The following is a 21163-nucleotide window of genomic DNA, read 5'->3' as shown; positions in this document are numbered from 1 at the left end:
AAAAGCCATAACATTATGATGACATCTTCTATTGTACAGTACATGTGACATACATACAGTACCAGTCAAAGGTTTGGACACACCTACTCATTCAAGGGTTTTTCTTTATTATTTTTTATATTTTTTCACACAGTAGAATAATAGTGAAGACATCAAAACTATAAAATAACACATATGGAATCATGTAGTAACCAAAAAAATGTTAAACAAATCTAAATACATATTTATACTTTAGATCCTTCAAAGTAGCCACCCTTTGCCTTGATGACAGCTTTGCACACGCTTGGCATTCTCTCAACCAGCTTCATCCGTTCACCTACTGTGTCTCACAAAGACACGGCGGTTGGAGCCCAAAATCTCATCAGACCGAAGGACAGATTTTCTAATGTCCACTGCTCATGTTTCTTGGCCCAAACACGTCTCTTCTTTTTGTTGGTGTCCTTTAGTAGTGGTTTCTTTGCAGCAATTTGACCATGAAGGCCTGATTGATGCAGTCTCCTCTGAACAGTTGATGTTGAGATGTGTCTGTTACTTAAAGTCTGTGAAGCATTTATTTGGGCTGCAATCTGAGGTGCAGTTAACACTAATGACCTTATCCTCTGAGACAGTTTTATCATAGTGCTTGATGGTTTTTGCGACTGCACTTGAAAAAACTTTCAAAGTTCTGATGGACTGTCTTTTCTATTTGCTTATTTGAGCTGTTCTTGCCATAATATGGACTTGGTCTTTTACCAAATAGGGCTATTTTTTGTATACCACTCTACCTTGTCACAGCACAGCTGATTGGCTCAAATGCATTAAAAAGGAAAGGAATTCCAAGGCACACCTGTTAATTGTAATATATTCCAGGGGACTAACTCATGAAGCTGTTTGAGAGAATGCCAAGAGTGTGCAAAGCTGTCATCAAGGCGGCTACTTTGAAGAATCTCAAATATAAAATATATTTGGTTTTGTTTAGCACTTTTTTTGGTTACTACATGATTCCATATGAGACTCCACCTTTTTACATTGGATGAAAGTAGAGACTCAGAGCTACAAACTGGTATATCATACAGTGCATTTGAGGAACAATGAGAAAGTTATTCTGCTTTGAATTATGGCTAGTGGGAAGGTTGCTTACTTTTTCTGTGACTTAGCCAAAAAAGCTCGTAATTTAACTATTTTATTCGTATTTACAGATGACATACGAGTTTGTTATTAAGGCACATGAAAGTTCACATGTTCGAGAAGGCATTTCTGCCAAAAATATATGTTTTAATGTTTTACGTTCAAATGGCTTTCCTGTGAAGTCGTGACTTGCGACAATCGTGTCACCATATGTGTTATTTCATAGTTTGGATGTTTCACTATTATTTTGCAATATAGAAAATAGTAAAAATAAATAAAGTAGGCATGGTAGATACATTTACCACTAGAAATAGGCATGGTAGATACATTTACCACTGGACATAAGAATGGAAGATACATTGTCAACTGGAAATAGGCATTGTACTTACATTTACCACTGGAAACAGACATGGTAGATAACATATATTTACCACTGGAAATAGGCATGGTAGATACATTTACCTCTGGACATAGGCATGGTAGATACAGTACATTTACCATTGGAAATAGGCATGGTAGATACAATGTATTTACCACTGGAGTAGGTGTGTCCAAACCTTTGACTGGTACTGTGTTTGTGTCTGCATTTACCACTGGAAATAGGCATGGTAGATACATTTACCACTGGAAATAGACATGGTAGATACATTTACCACTGGACATAGGCATGGTAGATATAGTACCTTTACCACTGGAAATAGGCATGGTAGATATAGTACATTTACCACTGGAAGTAGGCATGGCAGATATTATTATTATATAGTACATTTACCACTGGAAGTAGGCATGGCAGATATAGTACATTTACCACTGGAAGTAGGCATGGTAGATATAGTACATTTACCACTGGAAATAGGCATGGTAGATACAATATATTTACCACTGGAGTAGGTGTGTCCAAACCTTTGACTGGTACTGTGTTTGTGTCTGCATTTACCACTAGAAATAGGCATGGTAGATACATTTACCACTGGAAATAGACATGGTAGATACATTTACCACTGGACATAGGCATGGTACATACATTTACAACTGGAAATAGGCATGGTAGATATAGTACATTTACCACTGGAAATAGGCATGGTAGATATGGTACATTTACCACTGGAAGTAGGCATGGTAGATATATTACATTTACCACTGGAAGTAGGCATGGTAGATATAGTACATTTACCACTGGAAATAGGCATGGTAGATATGGTACATGTACCACTGGAAGTAGGCATGGTAGATATATTACATTTACCACTGGAAGTAGGCATGGTAGATATAGTACATTTACCACTGGAAATAGGCATGGTAGATATGGTACATGTACCACTGGAAGTAGGCATGGTAGATATAGTACATTTACCACTGGAAGTAGGCATGGCAGATATGATGACATGTTTTTTGATACATGTTATATACTGTACATATTTCTTTGTGTGGGTGTTTCTACATATGTATATATGCATGCACCTGTCCAGTTGCCCAGTATCCCAGTCTCACTGACTCCCTGTAACCCTGTCTGTGTATTCTGTACACACAGCTCGCTAGGAACCATCTTGGATGTCAGTGAATGGCACAATTTTATCTGCAGACCAACTCAATCATTCAATACTTAACCCACACTGACCTAACACCCTATGGCTGATTGTTCACTATCCAGTTCCAATCCATTTCAGATGTTATTACACTACGTTGTGATCACTCCGCTCATTGAGTTGTTGCAACAGCAGCTGGGTGCAAGCAAAGAGCTGTGAATACTCAAGTGAGGCTAACCCGCCCTTCCTCTCCGCACACATTAATATTTCAGCGGCGGGCATAGCAGAATAAATCGACAAGTAAAATTGACGCTGAATCTGCCTTTTCATTTTTTAAATGATGAGGAGGAGGGAGGCGGTCTCGATGTTGATGATGGAGAGTGAGAGAAGGTCATGACTCGTCAGGGGGAAGAAGAGATTGATTTAACTAGTGACAACACTTCACAGACCTATCCTTTCAGTGTATGCACTTGAGATATTGACAGACACACTGATCTACATTCAGCTGCCAGCCTTACTCAGAGATAACCTGAGAGACCAATGTAATTATGTGTGTGTGCGTGTGTGCGTGAGTGTGTGTATATGGGTGTGTGTACTACTGTTTTAGATGACAGATCCAGGATTAATGTTAATTAGTGTATTTGTAAGTTTTTCTTGGTAAACCATTCTCACTGACATAACACCCTATGTCAGATTATTCACTCTCAAGTTCCAATTCATTTGAGAGAGAGCGATAGAAAGATAGGTTGAGAGAGAGAGAAGGAGGAGAGAAAGCCACACACAGAAAGATAGATACTTATGGAGAAAGAATAATGGAGAGAGAGGGAGGGAGATAGAGGCGCAAGGAGTGAAAGAGTGGCAGAGATTGGCCCAGCGTCGCCCGGGTTTTGCAGGTGTAGGCAGTCATTGTAAATAAGAATTTGTTCTTAACTGACTTGCCTAGTTAAATAAAGAGACAAAGAAAGAGATGAGAAGACATCGATATGAATGAGAATGAGGAAGAAATAGTTTGTCTATAGTATGTTGTTGATCCCATCCAAATTGTTGTGTTAATTACTTTGGACAACGTCCAGCAATTTTCAAAGAGTTTCGCGCCGTTGTGGCATTTCATTTGGTACAATTATAATTACTTTCACTGTGTGAAATGAACCCGACTTTTGTTCTTTTCATGGGCACAACAAACCATTTTTCCTACAATCAAATGGATTTTTTGATAGTTGGAGAAGTATTCTGGTTATTGACTAGAAGTATACATTCAGACAGTTTAGAATAGGCAGACCTTCTGAGTCTGCTCTCTCTACGTTTTTTGTGTTGTTGTTTTTGCAACTGTGCTGGTGCTTCATCTTTGGCAGGATTAATGTAGGCAGGGTTAATGTAAAGCACTTTTTGACAAATGTTTTTAGAAAAAGAGCCAGCATAGAGCATACAGTGCATTCGGAATGTATTCAGACCCCTTGACTTTTTCCACATTTTGTTACGTTACAGCCTTATATTCTAGAATGTATTTTTAAAAAATGTTTTAAATCCTCGTCAATCTACACACAATGTTTCCAAATGTGTTAAAAAAAACTACTGAAATATCACATTTACATAAGTATCCAGACCCTTTAGTCAATACTTAGTTGAAGCATCTTTAGCAGCAATTTTAGCCTCAAGTCTTAAGGTAAGGGGTGTGAATACTTTCTGAGTGCCCTGTATATATTTAAAAAATGACTGTCACATATATTTCTTACCTACCACATTCTTGATACAGTTCTGCGCTGCTAGAGTCCGGCAGGCGACTGTCAGAACATTGGGTTCACAAAGTTTTCAAAATGAGGAACAATTCTGGGAGTCAATCTGTATCTGACCTCTTCAGTTCACTTTTAATCTACTGGTCTGCCGTCATGAACTTCTCAGACCTGAACTCTGCACTTATGAAACAGATGTGTCCTCATTACTGTGTGTACTGTTTAATCAGTCACATTTTATTTACCATTGGCCAAGGATATATTCAACATCACTAAGCCACGATTAAGGCCTCATTTTTAGCACACGGCAAAGTGACATAAAAATCGGATCCAAGTCAGACTTACCGTAGCCTGAAAATAAAGTGCTCAATCTCTGTCTCGTCGTAAACCATAAAAAAAATGAAAACACAAATTTTCCCGGGAAAAACAATGTAAAAATAGATTTTCACAACGGACACCGACAAGGACAGCAATAAATTACCTTGTTTGTTTACCTGTGTGCATGCGAGAGTTATTCAAATGACGTGCGTCGCTCTCGACGGCGAGGTGGTAAAAAGCCCTCTTAATAAATCTCCTGTAACCCAGTTCCATTAATGTTTATTTAATGCTTTTTCATGTGTCTGTTGGACCCTGGTACTCTGGAGGCCCTGCACTAAGCCTAAGCTTTTCCTACCCAGGCTCTCAGGCTTCTTTATCCTCTCTGTCCCTCTTTCCACTGCCAGGGGCCCTGTGAACCAAATTACAAGTAGACTGGACACAGCCCATCCGGCTGAGCAGCAGAGTGATATAAAAGGAGAGCGACAGAGGGAGGGGGAGAGTGCGAGTTGCACTATAAACCATGTTCTACACTATTGCCAATGCCCCACGTTTCAGGACATGTCCCTTGGACAGCAACATTAGGTTGAGCCAGGTATGGCCATGGTGGCGCCGGTGCCAGCTAGTACCAGCCTGTTGTGTTGTATTGTGTTGTGTTGTGTGCAGTTCAGAATGGGAGGCCGCACGTTAGCTGGCGCAGACTGGCAGCCCCCTGTGACGGGCCGTGGTAGAGACCACAGAGGCTGTCACAGGGTATTAACGCCTGGGCCAACGCATGGGATGGGATGTGACCTGGTAGTGCTGAGGAGGAGGAGGGAGGGAGGGAGAGGCGAGACGGGACCGACACAAAGACGTTAGCTGGCTGAGAGTGGAGGGACGGTGAGCTCAGACTGGCTGAGAATGGAAGGATGGTGGGCTCAGAACGGCTAAGAATTGAGGTATGGTGGGCTCAGACCGACTGAGAGTGGAGGGATGGTGGGCTCAGACCGACTGAGAGTGGAGGGATGGTGGGCTCAGACTGACTGAGAATGGAGGGATGGTGGGCTCAAACTGACTGAGATTGGAGGGATGGTGGGCTCAGACCGACTATGAGTGGAGGGATGGTGGGCTCAGACTGACTGAGAATGGAGGGATGGTGGGCTCAGTCTGACTGAGAATGGAGGGATGGTGGGCTCAGTCTGACTGAGAATGGAGGGATGGTGGGCTCAGTCTGACTCAGAATGGAGGGATGGTGGGCTCAGACTGATTGAGAATGGAGGGATGGTGGGCTCAGACTGACTGAGAATGGAGGGATGGTGGGCTAATATTACTGTTCTGAGTACTGTATAGTCTAATAGCCAGTCCATATATCCATACATTTATCCATACTACATCCCTTTTAACAGCCCTCTCCAACTCCCTAACAATGTGTCTTGCATGTAAGGTACAGTGCAGAGGAAAGCCCTTCCTTTCCTCCTTTGAGGACAGCTGGTGGAGTGAAAGAGAACGAGAGGGAGAGAGGAGGGAGGGAGAGGAGAGGAGTCTGATAAACAGGCAGAGAGCCAGAGGAGACTTACAAACAGGCAGAGAGCCAGAGGAGACTGACAAACAGGCAGAGAGCCAGAGGAGACTTACAAACAGGCAGAGAGCCAGAGGAGACTGACAAACAGGCAAAGAGCTAAAGGAGATGACAAACATGCAGAGAGCCAGAGGAGATGACAAACAGGTGAGCACCAGAGGAGACTGACAAACAGGCAGAGAGCCAGAGGAGATGACAATCAGGCATAAAGCCAGATTTGATGACAAACAGGTGAGAGCCAGAGGAGACTTACAGACAGGCAGAGAACCAGAGGAGACTTACAGACAGGCAGAGAACCAGAGGAGGTGACAAACAGGCAGAGAACCAGAGGAGACTTACAGACAGGCAGAGAACCAGAGGAGACTTACAGACAGGCAGAGAACCAGAGGAGACTTACAGACAGGCAGAGAACCAGAGGAGACTGACAAACAGGCAGAGAGCCAGAGGAGATGACAATCAGGCATAAAGCCAGATTTGATGACAAACAGGTGAGAGCCAGAGGAGACTTACAGACAGGCAGAGAACCAGAGGAGACTTACAGACAGGCAGAGAACCAGAGGAGACTTACAGACAGGCAGAGAACCAGAGGAGACTTACAGACAGGCAGAGAACCAGAGGAGGTGACAAACAGGTGAGAGCCAGAGGAGACTTACAGACAGGCAGAGAACCAGAGGAGACTTACAGACAGGCAGAGAACCAGAGGAGGGGACAAACAGGTGAGAGCCAGAGGAGACTGACAAACAGGCAAAGAGCCAGAGGAGACTGACAAACAGGCAAAGAGTCAGAGGAGACTGACAAACAGGCAAAGAGCCAGAGGAGACTGACAAACAGGCAAAGAGCCAGAGGAGACTGACAAACAGGCAAAGAGCCAGAGGAGACTGACAAACAGGCAAAGAGCCAGAGGAGCCTGACAAACAGGCAAAGAGCCAGAGGAGCCTGACAAACAGGCAAAGAGATAGAGACTGACAAACAGGCAAAGAGCCAGAGGAGACTGACAAACAGGCAAAGAGCCAGAGGAGACTGACAAACAGGCAAAGAGCCAGAGGAGACTGACAAACAGGCAAAGAGCCAGAGGAGACTTACAGACAGGCAGAGAACCAGAGGAGACTTACAGACAGGCAGAGAACCAGAGGAGACTTACAGACATGCAGAGAACCAGAGGAGACTTACAGACAGGCAGAGAACCAGAGGAGACTTACAGACAGGCAGAGAACCAGAGGAGGTGACAAACAGGTGAGAGCCAGAGGAGACTGACAAACAGGCAAAGAGCCAGAGGAGACTGACAAACAGGCAAAGAGCCAGAGGAGACTGACAAACAGGCAAAGAGCCAGAGGAGACTGACAAACAGGCAAAGAGCCAGAGGAGACTGACAAACAGGCAAAGAGCCAGAGGAGACTGACAATCAGGCAAAGAGCCAGAGGAGACTGACAAACAGGCAAAGAGCCAGAGGAGACTGACAAACAGGCAAAGAGCCAGAGGAGCCTGACAAACAGGCAAAGAGCCAGAGGAGCCTGACAAACAGGCAAAGAGCCAGAGGAGACTGACAAACAGGCAAAGAGCCAGAGGAGCCTGACAAACAGGCAAAGAGCCAGAGGAGCCTGACAAACAGGCAAAGAGATAGAGACTGACAAACAGGCAAAGAGCCAGAGGAGACTGACAAACAGGCAAAGAGCCAGAGGAGACTGACAAACAGGCAAAGAGCCAGAGGAGACTGACAAACAGGCAAAGAGCCAGAGGAGACTGACAAACAGGCAAAGAGTCAGAGGAGACTGACAAACAGGCAAGTGCCAGAGGAGACTGACAAACAGGCAAAGAGCCAGAGGAGACTGACAAACAGGCAAAGAGCCAGAGGAGACTGAGAAACGGGCAAAGAGTCAGAGGAGACTGACAAACAGGCAGAGAGCCAGAGGAGACTGACAAACAGGCAAAGAGCCAGAGGAGATGACAAACAGGCAAGAGCCAGAGGAGGCTGACAAACAGGCAGAGAGCCAGAGGAGGCTGACAATCAGGCATAAAGCCAGATTTGATGACAAACAGGTGAGAGCCAGAGGAGACTTAGAGACAGGCAGAAAACCAGAGGAGGTGACAAACAGGTGAGAGCCAGAGGAGACTGACAAACAGGCAAAGAGCCAAAGGAGACTGACAAACAGGCAAAGAGTCAGAGGAGACTGACAATCAGGCAAAGAGCCAGAGGAGACTGACAAACAGGCAAAGAGCCAGAGGAGCCTGACAAACAGGCAAAGAGCCAGAGGAGCCTGACAAACAGGCAAAGAGCCAGAGGAGCCTGACAAACAGGCAAAGAGCCAGAGGAGCCTGACAAACAGGCAAAGAGCCAGAGGAGACTGACAAACAGGCAAAGAGCCGGAGGAGACTGACAATCAGGCAAAGAGCCAGAGGAGACTGACAAACAGGCAAAGAGCCAGAGGAGACTGACAAACAGGCAAAGAGCCAGAGGAGACTGACAAACAGGCAAAGAGCCAGAGGAGACTGACAAACAGGCATAGAGCCACAGGAGCCTGACAAACAGGCAAAGAGCCAGAGGAGACTGACTACCAGGTGAGATCCATAGGAGATGACAAGCAGGTGAGAGCCAGAGGAGACTGACAAACAGGTGAGAGCCATAGGAGATGACAAGCAGGTGAGAGCCAGAGGAGACTTAGAGACAGGCAGAGAACCAGAGGAGGTGACAAACAGGTGAGAGCCATAGGAGATGACAAGCAGGTGAGAGCCAGAGGAGACTTAGAGACAGGCACAGAACCAGAGGAGGTGACAAACAGGTGAGAGCCAGAGGAGACTTAGAGACAGGCAGAGAACCAGAGGAGGTGACAAACAGTTGAGAGCCAGAGGAGACTGACAAACAGGCAAAGAGCCAGAGGAGACTGACAAACAGGCAAAGAGCCAGAGGAGACTGACAAACAGGCAAAGAGCCAGAGGAGACTGACAAACAGGAAGAGAACCAGAGGAGGTGACAAACAGGTGAGAAACAGAGGAGACTGACAAACAGGCAAAGAGCCAGAGGAGACTGACAAACAGGCAAAGAGCCAGAGGAGACTGACAAACAGGAAAAGAGCCAGAGGAGACTTACAAACAGGCAAAGAGCCAGAGGAGACTGACAAACAGGCAAAAGAACCAGAGGAGATGACAAACAGGCAAAGAGCCAGAGGAGACTGACAATCAGGCAAAGAGCCAGAGGAGACTGACAAACAGGCAAAGAGCCAGAGGAGACTGACAAACAGGCAAAGAGCCAGAGGAGACTGACAAACAGGCAAAGAGCCAGAGGAGCCTGACAAACAGGCAAAGAGCCAGAGGAGACTGACAATCAGGCAAAGATCCAGAGGAGACTGACAAACAGGCAAAGAGCCAGAGGAGACTGACAATCAGGCAAAGAGCCAGAGGAGACTGACAAACAGGCAAAGAGCCAGAGGAGACTGACAAACAGGCAAAGAGCCAGAGGAGCCTGACAAACAGGCAAAGAGCCAGAGGAGACTGACAATCAGGCAAAGATCCAGAGGAGACTGACAAACAGGCAAAGAGCCAGAGGAGACTGACAAACAGGCAAAGAGCCAGAGGAGATGACAAACAGGTGAGAGCCAGAGGAGATGACAAACAGGTGAGAGCCAGAGGAGATGACAAACAGGCAGAGAGCCAGAGGAGATGACAAACAGGCAGAGAGCCAGAGGAGATGACAAACAGGTGAGAGCCAGAGGAGATGACAAACAGGCAGAGAGCCAGAGGAGATGACAAACAGGCAGAGAGCCAGAGGAGATGACAAACAGGTGAGAGCCAGAGGAGATGACAAACAGGTGAGAGCCAGAGGAGATGACAAACAGGCAGAGAGCCAGAGGAGATGACAAACAGGCAGAGAGCCAGAGGAGATGACAAACAGGTGAGAGCCAGAGGAGATGACAAACAGGCAGAGAGCCAGAGGAGATGAAAAACAGGCAGAGAGCCAGAGGAGATGACAAACAGGTGAGAGCCAGAGGAGATGACAAACAGGTGAGAGCCAGAGGAGATGACAAACAGGCAGAGAGCCAGAGGAGATGACAAACAGGCAGAGAGCCAGAGGAGATGACAAACAGGTGAGAGCCAGAGGAGATGACAAACAGGCAGAGAGCCAGAGGAGATGACAAACAGGCATAGAGCCACAGGAGCCTGACAAACAGGCAAAGAGCCAGAGGAGACTGACTACCAGGTGAGAGCCAGAGGAGACTGACAAACAGGTGAGAGCCAGAGGAGACTGACAAACAGGTGAGAGCCATAGGAGATGACAAGCAGGTGAGAGCCAGAGGAGACTTAGAGACAGGCAGAGAACCAGAGGAGGTGACAAACAGGTGAGAGCCATAGGAGATGACAAGCAGGTGAGAGCCAGAGGAGACTTAGAGACAGGCAGAAAACCAGGCAGGAGGTGACAAACAGGTGAGAGCCAGAGGAGAGACTTAGAGACAGGCAGAGAACCAGAGGAGGTGACAAACAGTTGAGAGCCAGAGGAGACTGACAAACAGGCAAAGAGCCAGAGGAGACTGACAAACAGGCAAAGAGCCAGAGGAGACTGACAAACAGGCAAAGAGCCAGGCAGGAGACTGACAAACAGGCAAGAGAGACCAGAGGAGAGGAGATGACAAACAGGCAGAGAGCCAGAGGAGATGACAAACAGGTGAGAGCCAACAAACAGAGGAGCCAGAGGAGATGACAAACAGGCAAGAGCCAGAGGAGATGACAAACAGGCAAAGCCAGAGGAGATGACAGGCAAAGAGCCAGAGGAGACTGACAACAGGAGACTGACAAACAGGCAAAGAGCCAGAGGAGACTGACAAACAGGCAAAGAGCCAGAGGAGACTGACAAACAGGCAAAGAAAGAGCCAGAGGAGACTGACAAACAGGCAAAGAACCAGAGGAGACAAACAGACAAACAGGCAAAGAGCCAGAGGAGACTGACAAACAGGCAAAGAGCCAGAGGAGACTGACAAACAGGCAAAGAGCCAGAGGAGACTGACAAACAGGCAAAGAGCCAGAGGAGACTGACAAACAGGCAAAGAGCCAGAGGAGCCTGACAAACAGGCAAAGAGCCAGGCAGGAGACTGACAAACAGGCAAAGAGCCAGAGGAGACAAACAGGCAAAGCCAGAGCCAGGCAGAGAACCAGAGAGACAAACAGGCAAAGAGCCAGAGGAGACTGACAAAACAGGCAAAGAGCCAGAGGAGACTGACAAACAGGCAAAGAGCCAGAGGAGACTGACAAACAGGCAAAGAGCCAGAGGAGCCTGACAAACAGGCAAAGAGCCAGAGGAGCCTGACAATCAAACAGGCAAAGACTGACAAACAGGCAGAGAGCCAGAGGAGAGACTGACAAACAGGCAAAGAGACAGAGCCAGAGGAGACTGACAAACAGGCAAAGAGCCAGAGGAGATGACAAACAGGCAGAGAGCCAGAGGAGATGACAAACAGGTGAGAGCCAGAGGAGGAGATGACAAACAGGCAGAGAGCCAGAGGAGATGACAAACAGGCAGAGAGCCAGAGGAGATGACAAACAGGTGAGAGAGCCAGAGGAGATGACAAACAGGCAGAGAGCCAGAGGAGATGACAAACAGGCAGAGAGCCAGAGGAGATGACAAACAGGTGAGAGCCAGCCAGAGAGATGACAAACAGGTGAGAGCCAGAGGAGATGACAAACAGGCAGAGAGCCAGAGGAGATGACAAACAGGCAGAGAGCCAGAGGAGATGACAAACAGGTGAGAGCCAGAGGAGATGACAAACAGGCAACAGAGAACCAGTGACAAACAGGCAGCCAGGCAGGAGATGACAAACAGGCAGAGAGCCAGAGGAGATGACAAACAGGTGAGAGCCAGAGGAGATGACAAACAGGTGAGAGCCAGAGGAGATGACAAACAGGCAGAGAGCCAGAGGAGATGACAAACAGGCAGAGAGCCAGAGGAGATGACAAACAGGCAAAGAGCCAGAGGAGATGACAAACAGGGAGACTGAGAGCCAGAGGAGAGATGACAAACAGGCAGAGAGCCAGAGGAGATGACAAACAGGCAGAGAGCCAGAGGAGATGACAAACAGGTGAAAGAGCCAGAGGAGATGACAAACAGGTGACAAACAGAAAGAGCCAGAGGAGATGACAAACAGGCAGAGGAGCCAGGCAGGAGAGGAGACTGACAAACAGGTGAGAGCCAGAGGAGATGACAAACAGGTGAGAGCCAGAGGAGATGACAAACAGGCAGAGAGCCAGAGGAGATGACAAACAGGCAGAGAGCCAGAGGAGATGACAAACAGGTGAGAGCCAGAGGAGATGACAAACAGGTGAGAGCCAGAGGAGATGACAAACAGGCAGAGAGCCAGAGGAGATGACAAACAGGCAGAGAGCCAGAGGAGATGACAAACAGGTGAGAGCCAGAGGAGATGACAAACAGGTGAGAGCCAGAGGAGATGACAAACAGGCAGAGAGCCAGAGGAGATGACAAACAGGTGAGAGCCAGAGGAGATGACAAACAGGCAGAGAGCCAGAGGAGATGACAAACAGGCAGAGAGCCAGAGGAGATGACAAACAGGTGAGAGCCAGAGGAGATGACAAACAGGCAGAGAGCCAGAGGAGATGACAAACAGGCAGAGAGCCAGAGGAGATGACAAACAGGCAGAGAGCCAGAGGAGATGACAAACAGGCAGAGAGCCAGAGGAGATGACAAACAGGCAGAGAGCCAGAGGAGATGACAAACAGGCAGAGAGCCAGAGGAGATGACAAACAGGCAGAGAGCCAGAGGAGATGACAAACAGGCAGAGAGCCAGAGGAGATGACAAACAGGCAGAGAGCCAGAGGAGATGACAAACAGGTGAGAGCCAGAGGAGATGACAAACAGGCAGAGAGCCAGAGGAGATGACAAACAGGCAGAGAGCCAGAGGAGATGACAAACAGGTGAGAGCCAGAGGAGATGACAAACAGGCAGAGAGCCAGAGGAGACTGACTAACAGGTGAGAGCCAGAGGAGATGACAAACAGGCAGAGAGCCAGAGGAGATGACAAACAGGTGAGAGCCAGAGGAGATGACAAACAGGCAAAGAGCCAGAGGAGATGACAAACAGGCAGAGAGCCAGAGGAGATGACAAACAGGCAGAGAGCCAGAGGAGATGACAAACAGGTGAGAGCCAGAGGAGATGACAAACAGGTGAGAGCCAGAGGAGATGACAAACAGGTGAGAGCCAGAGGAGATGACAAACAGGCAGAGAGCCAGAGGAGATGACAAACAGGTGAGAGCCAGAGGAGATGACAAACAGGTGAGAGCCAGAGGAGATGACAAACAGGTGAGAGCCAGAGGAGATGACAAACAGGTGAGAGCCAGAGGAGATGACAAACAGGTGAGAGCCAGAGGAGATGACAAACAGGTGAGAGCCAGAGGAGATGACAAACAGGCAGAGAGCCAGAGGAGATGACAAACAGGCAGAGAGCCAGAGGAGATGACAAACAGGCAAGAGCCAGAGGAGATGACAAACAGGTGAGAGCCAGAGGAGATGACAAACAGGTGAGAGCCAGAGGAGATGACAAACAGGTGAGAGCCAGAGGAGATGACAAACAGGTGAGAGCCAGAGGAGATGACAAACAGGCAGAGAGCCAGAGGAGATGACAAACAGGCAGAGAGCCAGAGGAGATGACAAACAGGCAGAGAGCCAGATGAGAGTGACAGACAGACCCAGAGGAGACTGACAAACAGGCAGAGAACCAGTTGAGGCTGTCATACTTTACCTTGAGCCCCTTCTTTCTCTTTCCGCTCAGATAATTTCGTGGTCCAGTTGAGTCTCTCAGTATGGGACTTGTTGTGTGTGTTTGTTTCTTTGAAATGGAGAGAATGGGGAAATAGCAAGAAAATAAGAAAGAGAAAGAAAAAAGCAGGACAATGGAAGAGAGAAGGAAAGAGTAGAAGAGACTAACGGAGAGAGCCTGTATCACAACATGAGGAGATTGCCAGAGAGAGACTGTATCAGAACATGAGGAGACGGCCGGAGAGAGACTATATCACAACATGAGGAGACTGCCAGAGAGAGACTGTATCAGAACATGAGGAGACTGCCAGAGAGAGACCATATCACAACATGAGGAGAATGCCAGAGAGAGACTGTATCAGAACATGAGGAGACTGCCAGAGAGAGACTATATCACAACATGAGGAGTCTGCCAGAGAGAGACTGTATCGGATATTGAGAGATGCAGTTTGAAAATGCTGCATACTGGCACTGCTATAGGACAGTCTGTTGTCAGATACTGTCAATATGACATGGCTTTAATGTGGAAATAACAAGAGCTGAAGCCCACTGAGCTTCACATCAGTCCCCAGCGGGAGACCGACAGACAAAGGGACAGAGAGACAGCGGGGCAGACAGACAGCATCCCTTCATTGCTCTGATCCAGCTATCCTGGTGTACCGAGGCTCAGTTATTCATGCTAAACAGCAAACGGCACAGAATGCATGCTCCACCACAGCACAGCCAAGTAAGCAGCACAAGCACAGCTACCTGAGCTTTGACTTACCTCCTTGCATCATCCATTCAACACTTCTCATCCCCACTACTTACTTACTTCAGCCCTTAGTCCATTGACGACTCCTCTCCATCACACTGTTCTCTATTCTCACTCTTTTATCAAAATATATTAGAATAAGTTTGTAATAATAGTATTGTCCTGTATTTTGTAACCAAGCTTGCGTACCCTGGATTGTATAAGCAATATTAGTTTGAATATTAAGCTTGAATCATATGACAAAGTGAGTGGGAGTATTGGTGTGAAACACTCAAACCTGGCATAATTTGTGGATTTTATGAAATATTTGGGCTCATTATCGAGTGACACTAAAAGTGCTGCTGACAGCTGGTTAATGGGAGTGAAATATTCACAAACATTGGTTAAGCAGGACCATAGTGTGGTTGAACAGGACCTTATTGTTGTTAAGATGGACTGTAATGTGGTTTAGAAGGACTTTAATATGGTTTAGAAGGACTTTAATATGGTTTAGAAGGACTTTAATGTGGTTTAGAAGGACTTTAATATGGGCGAGAGGTAGAACCACTGTATAACTTTGTGGAAAGTTGGTGCCTTTGAGAGATTGGATGTGTGGAAACAAGGTTTGATGTAAACACCCTTCCATCCAAGTCCTTAGGTCTTTAAAGGGAGCTGATGGGAGAGGAAGAAAGAGAGCGAGAAAAATATGGATAAAAAGAAAGAGGAACACAGAGAGAGAGAGACAAATGGTGAGTGACAGACAGAGAGAGAGAAAGGGAGAGTAAGCGAGATAGACAGTGTGACAGAAAGAGAGAAGGGGAGGAAGAGAGATATAAAGATATCTATCAGCTAGATAAATCTAGCATCACCAGGCTTGTATGGGCTGTAGTGCTGGTCACTGCCAGTGCTGCTGTTGAGGTCTGGTTAACACTGACCCGCTGAGAGCTAATCCAGCTTGTCTGGCCTCCTGCCGGCCCTGCTTTCATCCTCGCTCAGCTGGACCCAACGTCGGCCAGGACACAGATGTAGCAAGGCCGCAGATCGGTCATCACACCCCCATAGGATCCCCCAAAAGAACCCCTGATAGACCACATACACACCAGCCCATCCATAGATTCACAGCCCAGCCCATAGGCCTATAGACAGCCTTGGACAGCTTCAGACAGACATGGACAGATGCAGAAATGCATAGATCGGAAGATACAGGTAGATAGATGAACGTGATGTGCGTGATTGACAGAACAGTGGGGGTGTTTGATGCTGTGTTATCCAATTAGCCTCAGTGTGATTGTGTGTTGCTGACAGTGACCTGAACATTGAGGCTGAGGCGAATAGGGTTGAAAACTACCGCAGTGTGTGTCCTGTCACACTGCTTTGTGTATCTGCTTGAATGTGTGTGGCTTTCCATGCTTGCTGTCAGTTGTTTTACACAGTGTGTTCAATAGAGGTGTGCTTTTCACCTCATCACACACACTGTCACACTGTGTGTGGGTCCGTCTGTGTTTGTGGCAGAACAACCAGAGTCTATGACCAGTGTCTGGGCTCCATGTGGTCCTCTGGGATAATAGTGCATGGACAGCAGCTGTCAATAGCCATTCACCCAGTAGAAAGTGCTTTATCTGCTCAGTAAATTACATAGTGCGGCGTGGGCCGCGGTTCAAGACAAACTGACCCCGCTCTTGTTGGGAGAAACAATAGAACAATGACTGCAATCAGCTATTCCAACAGCCATCTGTGTCGCAGCTGACTACAAAATACATTTCCATTACTCCCGGGCTGTGCGCTATTAGCCCACTGTGCCAATGACTCCAAAGTGAGTTGGAGAGGTTATTGAAACACACACATTAGTTTCTCTGACCTCTCCCTGTCTGAAAAGAGATGGCTTTTTCAGCATTTTTGGTTTGCGTTCTCAGTGTGGGTGGGTGTGTTTACAAACAAGTGAATGAAAGGAGGTGTTGGTTTGATAACTAGCTCAATGATGACTGTCTATTGTTGTGTAACATCACACAGCATGGTGACAAAGTGTTACAGTATGTAGTATCATTTTTGTGTTGTCGCACCAGTACCAGACGTGGGTTCAAATACTTGAAAAATATTTTCAAATACTTTGAGCGTTTGCCTTGAGTGCCAGATGGGTGCAGTTTACAGTTGTGGGACTTTTTTATTGGTTTATTGAGCAAGGCAAGCCCAAACAGACACAGATAAAGTATTTTAATCTATTTTTAGGGTATTTGAAACCCAGGTCTGACCAGTACCATTGATCAAACAAAATGTTTATTTCCTTGACTATACCTTCCCTCACGGCTTCTCAAAACATTCACGGGAGCAATATGAGAAGCTGTCCACCATGCACAAGAACATGCAGAAGTTATACGAGAGCCTGGGCAGCTACTACGCCTTCGACCCCCACGTCCTCTGCGTCGAGGACTTCTTCGGTGGCCTGGCCTCCTTCCGTACCCTCTTCGTGGTGAGTACATTAAATATAGAGTACACCAGGCTTTCCCAAACTTTTTTGGCCTGCGACCCCATTTTGATATCAAAACATTTTTGCAACCTCAACATATACAAAAACGTGATGTTCACTTTTTTAAATTGGGGTTAATGACAGTCTATTACAAATCAGTCTGACACTACTTTTGACAGTATATCAATCTGAAAGAAGTATGGGTTGAAGTGACTGAAATTCATCAGGAGAAGGTATTGGGAAGTTCATCAGGCTGTCATTTTGTATGATCGTCTTTCTGAAAGTCTGATTTAATGCCTGGTCTTGTCCACTCTGTTCTAATGAGTCCTGCGTGGCTTGTGGACATTGTAGAAGGAAACAGAAGACACATACATGTTCCTGAGAGTCTTATATTTCAGTGATGGGGTCATAATATGTCGTAGCTTAATCCATTTGAAAGATAGCTTCTTCAAATGTGTCTCTATCTTACCTGATTGGTCATGAAACACACACACACACTTGGAACCAGGGCTCTAAAGTGTCACCAAATATTTTGCTATGTGACCTGTTTTTTTTATTTTTTATCTTGGGAGCACAGTCCGACAAATGATATCACCCAGATAATAATTGTTGTAATGATTAGTCTTCGCTGTACAATTGTTCCAAAGAGCCCTAGACAAAATGGTCTCAGTCTAGAAAACTTCTTATTCATGTCATTATTGGAAGGTCAGCACAGTCCACAAACAAGGCGGAGAGGAGTTGGCAGCTCACGATGGGACCTCTGGGCACTGGGGCTATGGTGCATACATTTTTCACCTCTCAAAATGCAGTCCTACTGCTAATAAATGTAACAAAGCACGCTAGTTTGGCTAGATAGATAGCTACTGTAATGAGTAGCTAGATGCAGTTATGTCGATTACAGAAACTGTGAAAAGCTGGTGGACATGGAAATGCGCCATTCTCCTGATTGAAGGTCTGGGCGCTGCTTGTAATAGACTTGCGCTCCCTTCGGCTCTGACTTTTCAGCTACACAGCCAACTTTCAACTACTACGACGGTCATTTCAATAAATCAATAACTAGCAATAAGTAGTTCAAAAAGAGGTAGCTAACCTTTGGCTGGTCGTCATGTTCTAGTAAATTACTTTATGATACATTTTTCAACCGTGATTATTACCCAACAAAGTAGGTAGGTTATAGCCACCCAATTTAGCTCCCAACAGTGCATGCATCCATTGCATGATCTATGTTGCAAATGTGACACGCAAGCCATTGATCATATAGGCCTATGTGGATGCTCAAGGAATGTGTTTTCATGTCTAATGTCGGATACCTATACAAATAGGCAGGTCCATCTTAATTCTGGTATTAGGCAATGGGCGATCGATTTCATCAAAAATATTCATCCTTTCCCCGGTTATTTCTATGGCCTCTGCTATAGTAATATGCTGGCTCCCCTACTAACTTCAAAGTCCATTGTTTCCAATGGCGTATATTCATGGAGACCAAGGGAAGCCAGGCTTCCCCAAAAAATTTACCAAGATAAAAATAAGAAAAAAATAGAAATAATTTATCTTTCGTCTTTGTCTTTCATCATTTTCCTTAAATCCGCGAGAGGCTGAATGTATCTCCCAGGAGAAAGCATCTGAGCAACTGAAACAGCGCCCTGCACAGTGTCTCTGTATGAGTAGGCATTCTATCTGATGGTGTCTGGTCCAAAAGAGTATGACATTGTTGCCACCCGTAGCATTGAATGCAAGGAAAGCCAGCGAGCATTTGGCCTCCCTTGATTAAAAAAAGTATAAAATAATAGCCAATCAGCGTTGAGCTAAACTGAGTGAGCTCAAATATAAATGGTCCTGGCACACCCCAAAAAAAGTATATGACAGATTGGATTTGTTGTCGCTCCCATCAAATCGCATGGAGAGCAGACGACATTGACAGAAACAACTTGAATTGTTGCATCTCGTTGATGTTGTCCTCCAGTGGCTAGCTAGCTTTGCGACTTGCGGTAACTCTCCATGGTTCTAAATCAATCGTTGTTTAGTGATTCAAAAATGATCTTGCTTGACCATGCTGTAGGTCATGTAACCAATGTCCCATTTATTTATTTCCGTCACTGAGCAAAGTTCAGGTCTGCTGAGCGAAAACTTGAACATTTTCTGTGCAACTTCCAGCAGCAGCAAGTAGGTAACTGTGGCTATTTGATCAGAATGTAGGACTAACAGAGTGTCTAACATTGAAAGAAATATGGAGAAAATGCATTCTATAACATTTGAACATGGAAATAGTTATTCTATCGTTCTGCCTACAGTAGCAACCAATGTGTGGTGTTCATTGTACTGTAGGCCTACATTCCATAATATTTAAAATAAAAAGAACATGCAGGGCTTGACATGAACCTGTTTATCCACTTGTCCTTCAGACAAGAAGGTGTCTGAAACTGTTGTTGTGATGTTTGATGCAAGCAACCACATTACAAAATAAAATGCATTATTTTTCTGGCTACATAGCTTATTCAAGCCTGTCTCAAAATACAACACTGCCCCTTTAAGACAAAAAAAAGCTCTTTACCTGACTCGCTTTTCAAAGGAAATGTACATCTTTTGTACTCTTGTGGGAAGCAATCACTCCCCTATTGCTAACAACAAATTATCTATAACTGGGCAAAAAAAATCACTAACTAGCAAAGGATATGAACAAAATGTGCACAGGTAGCTACATGCAGCTCTCGCTTTGACCTCAAAACAAGGCCATCTACTCACGACTGTAACACAGTCCAGTTCAAAGTCAATCCATATATGGCAATGGTCTTTTTGCATATACAGTGCATTCGGAAAGTATTCAGACCCCTCAACTTTTTCCACATTTTGTTACGTTACAGACTTATTCTAAAATAGATTTTTTGCAAATGCATAAAAAAATACAAACTGAAATATCACTTTTACATAAGTATTCAGACCCTGTTGAAGCAACTTTGGCAGCGTTTACAGTCTTGAGACTTCTTGGGTAAGACATTACAGACTTGGCACATCTGTATTTGGGGAGTTTCTCCCATTCTTCTCTGCAGATCCTCTCAAGCTCTGTCAGGTTGGATCATTATAGATCATTATAGAGAGGGTTGTATTAAGAGAGATAGAGGATCATTATGGAGAGGGTAGTGCACTCTGGAGCAGGTTGTCATCAAGGATCTCTCTGTACTTTGCTTCGTTCATCTTTCCCTCAATCCTGACTAGTCTCCCAGTACCTGTCGCTGAAAAACATCCCCACAGCATGATGCTGCCACCACCATGCTTCACTGTAGAGATGGTGCCAGGTTCCCTCCAGACGTGACGCTTGGCATTCAGGCCAAGGAGTTCAATCTTGGTTTCATCAGACCAGATAATCTTGTTTATTATGGTCTGAGGGTCCGGTCCGTAGGTGCCTTTTGGCAAACTCCAAGCTGGCAGTTATGTGCCTTTTACCAAGTAGTGGCTTTTGTTTGTCCACTCTACCATAAAGACCTGATTGGTAGAGTGCTGCAGAGATGGTTGTCTTTCTGGAAGGTTTGCCCATCTCCACAGAAGAACTCTGGAGCTCTGTCAGAGTGACCATTGGGTTCTTAGTCACCTCCCTGACCAAGGCCCTTCTCCCCCGATTGCTCAGTTTGACCGGGCGGCCAGCTCTAGGAAGAATCTTGGTGGTTCCAAACATCTTCCATTTAAGAATGATGTAGGCCACTGTGTTCTTGGGGACTTTCAATGCCGCAGATATTTTTGGGTGCCCTTCCCCAGATCTGTGCCTCAGCACAATCCTTTCTCTGAGATCTACGGACAATTCCTTCGATCTCATGGCTTTTTTTTTGCTCTGACATGCACTGTCCACTGTGGGACCGTATATAGACAGGTGTGTGCCTTTCCAAATCATGTCCAATCAATTGATTTTACCACAGGTGGACACCAATCAAGTTGTAGAAACATCTCAAGGATGAACAATTGAAACAGGATGCACCTGAGCTCAA

General features: G+C 45.9%; 1 protein-coding gene across 8 annotated transcripts in view; it reads left to right on the top strand.

The window, feature by feature from the left end:
- The window catches only part of diaph2 (diaphanous-related formin 2), a 749871-nt gene that overhangs the window by 612761 nt on the left and 115947 nt on the right, over positions 1 to 21163 (top strand). For all 8 annotated transcript variants that reach the window (XM_052512438.1, XM_052512437.1, XM_052512441.1 and 5 more), the window contains one exon: positions 17025 to 17189. In XM_052512438.1, the coding sequence (XP_052368398.1) occupies positions 17025 to 17189 (165 nt within the window). The remainder of the gene's footprint in view (positions 1 to 17024; positions 17190 to 21163) is intronic.

This window comes from Oncorhynchus keta, chromosome 4, assembly GCF_023373465.1.
Source record: "Oncorhynchus keta strain PuntledgeMale-10-30-2019 chromosome 4, Oket_V2, whole genome shotgun sequence".
In the NCBI taxonomy this organism is placed as follows: domain Eukaryota; kingdom Metazoa; phylum Chordata; class Actinopteri; order Salmoniformes; family Salmonidae; genus Oncorhynchus; species Oncorhynchus keta.
This window is presented reverse-complemented; position numbering and strand designations above follow the sequence as displayed.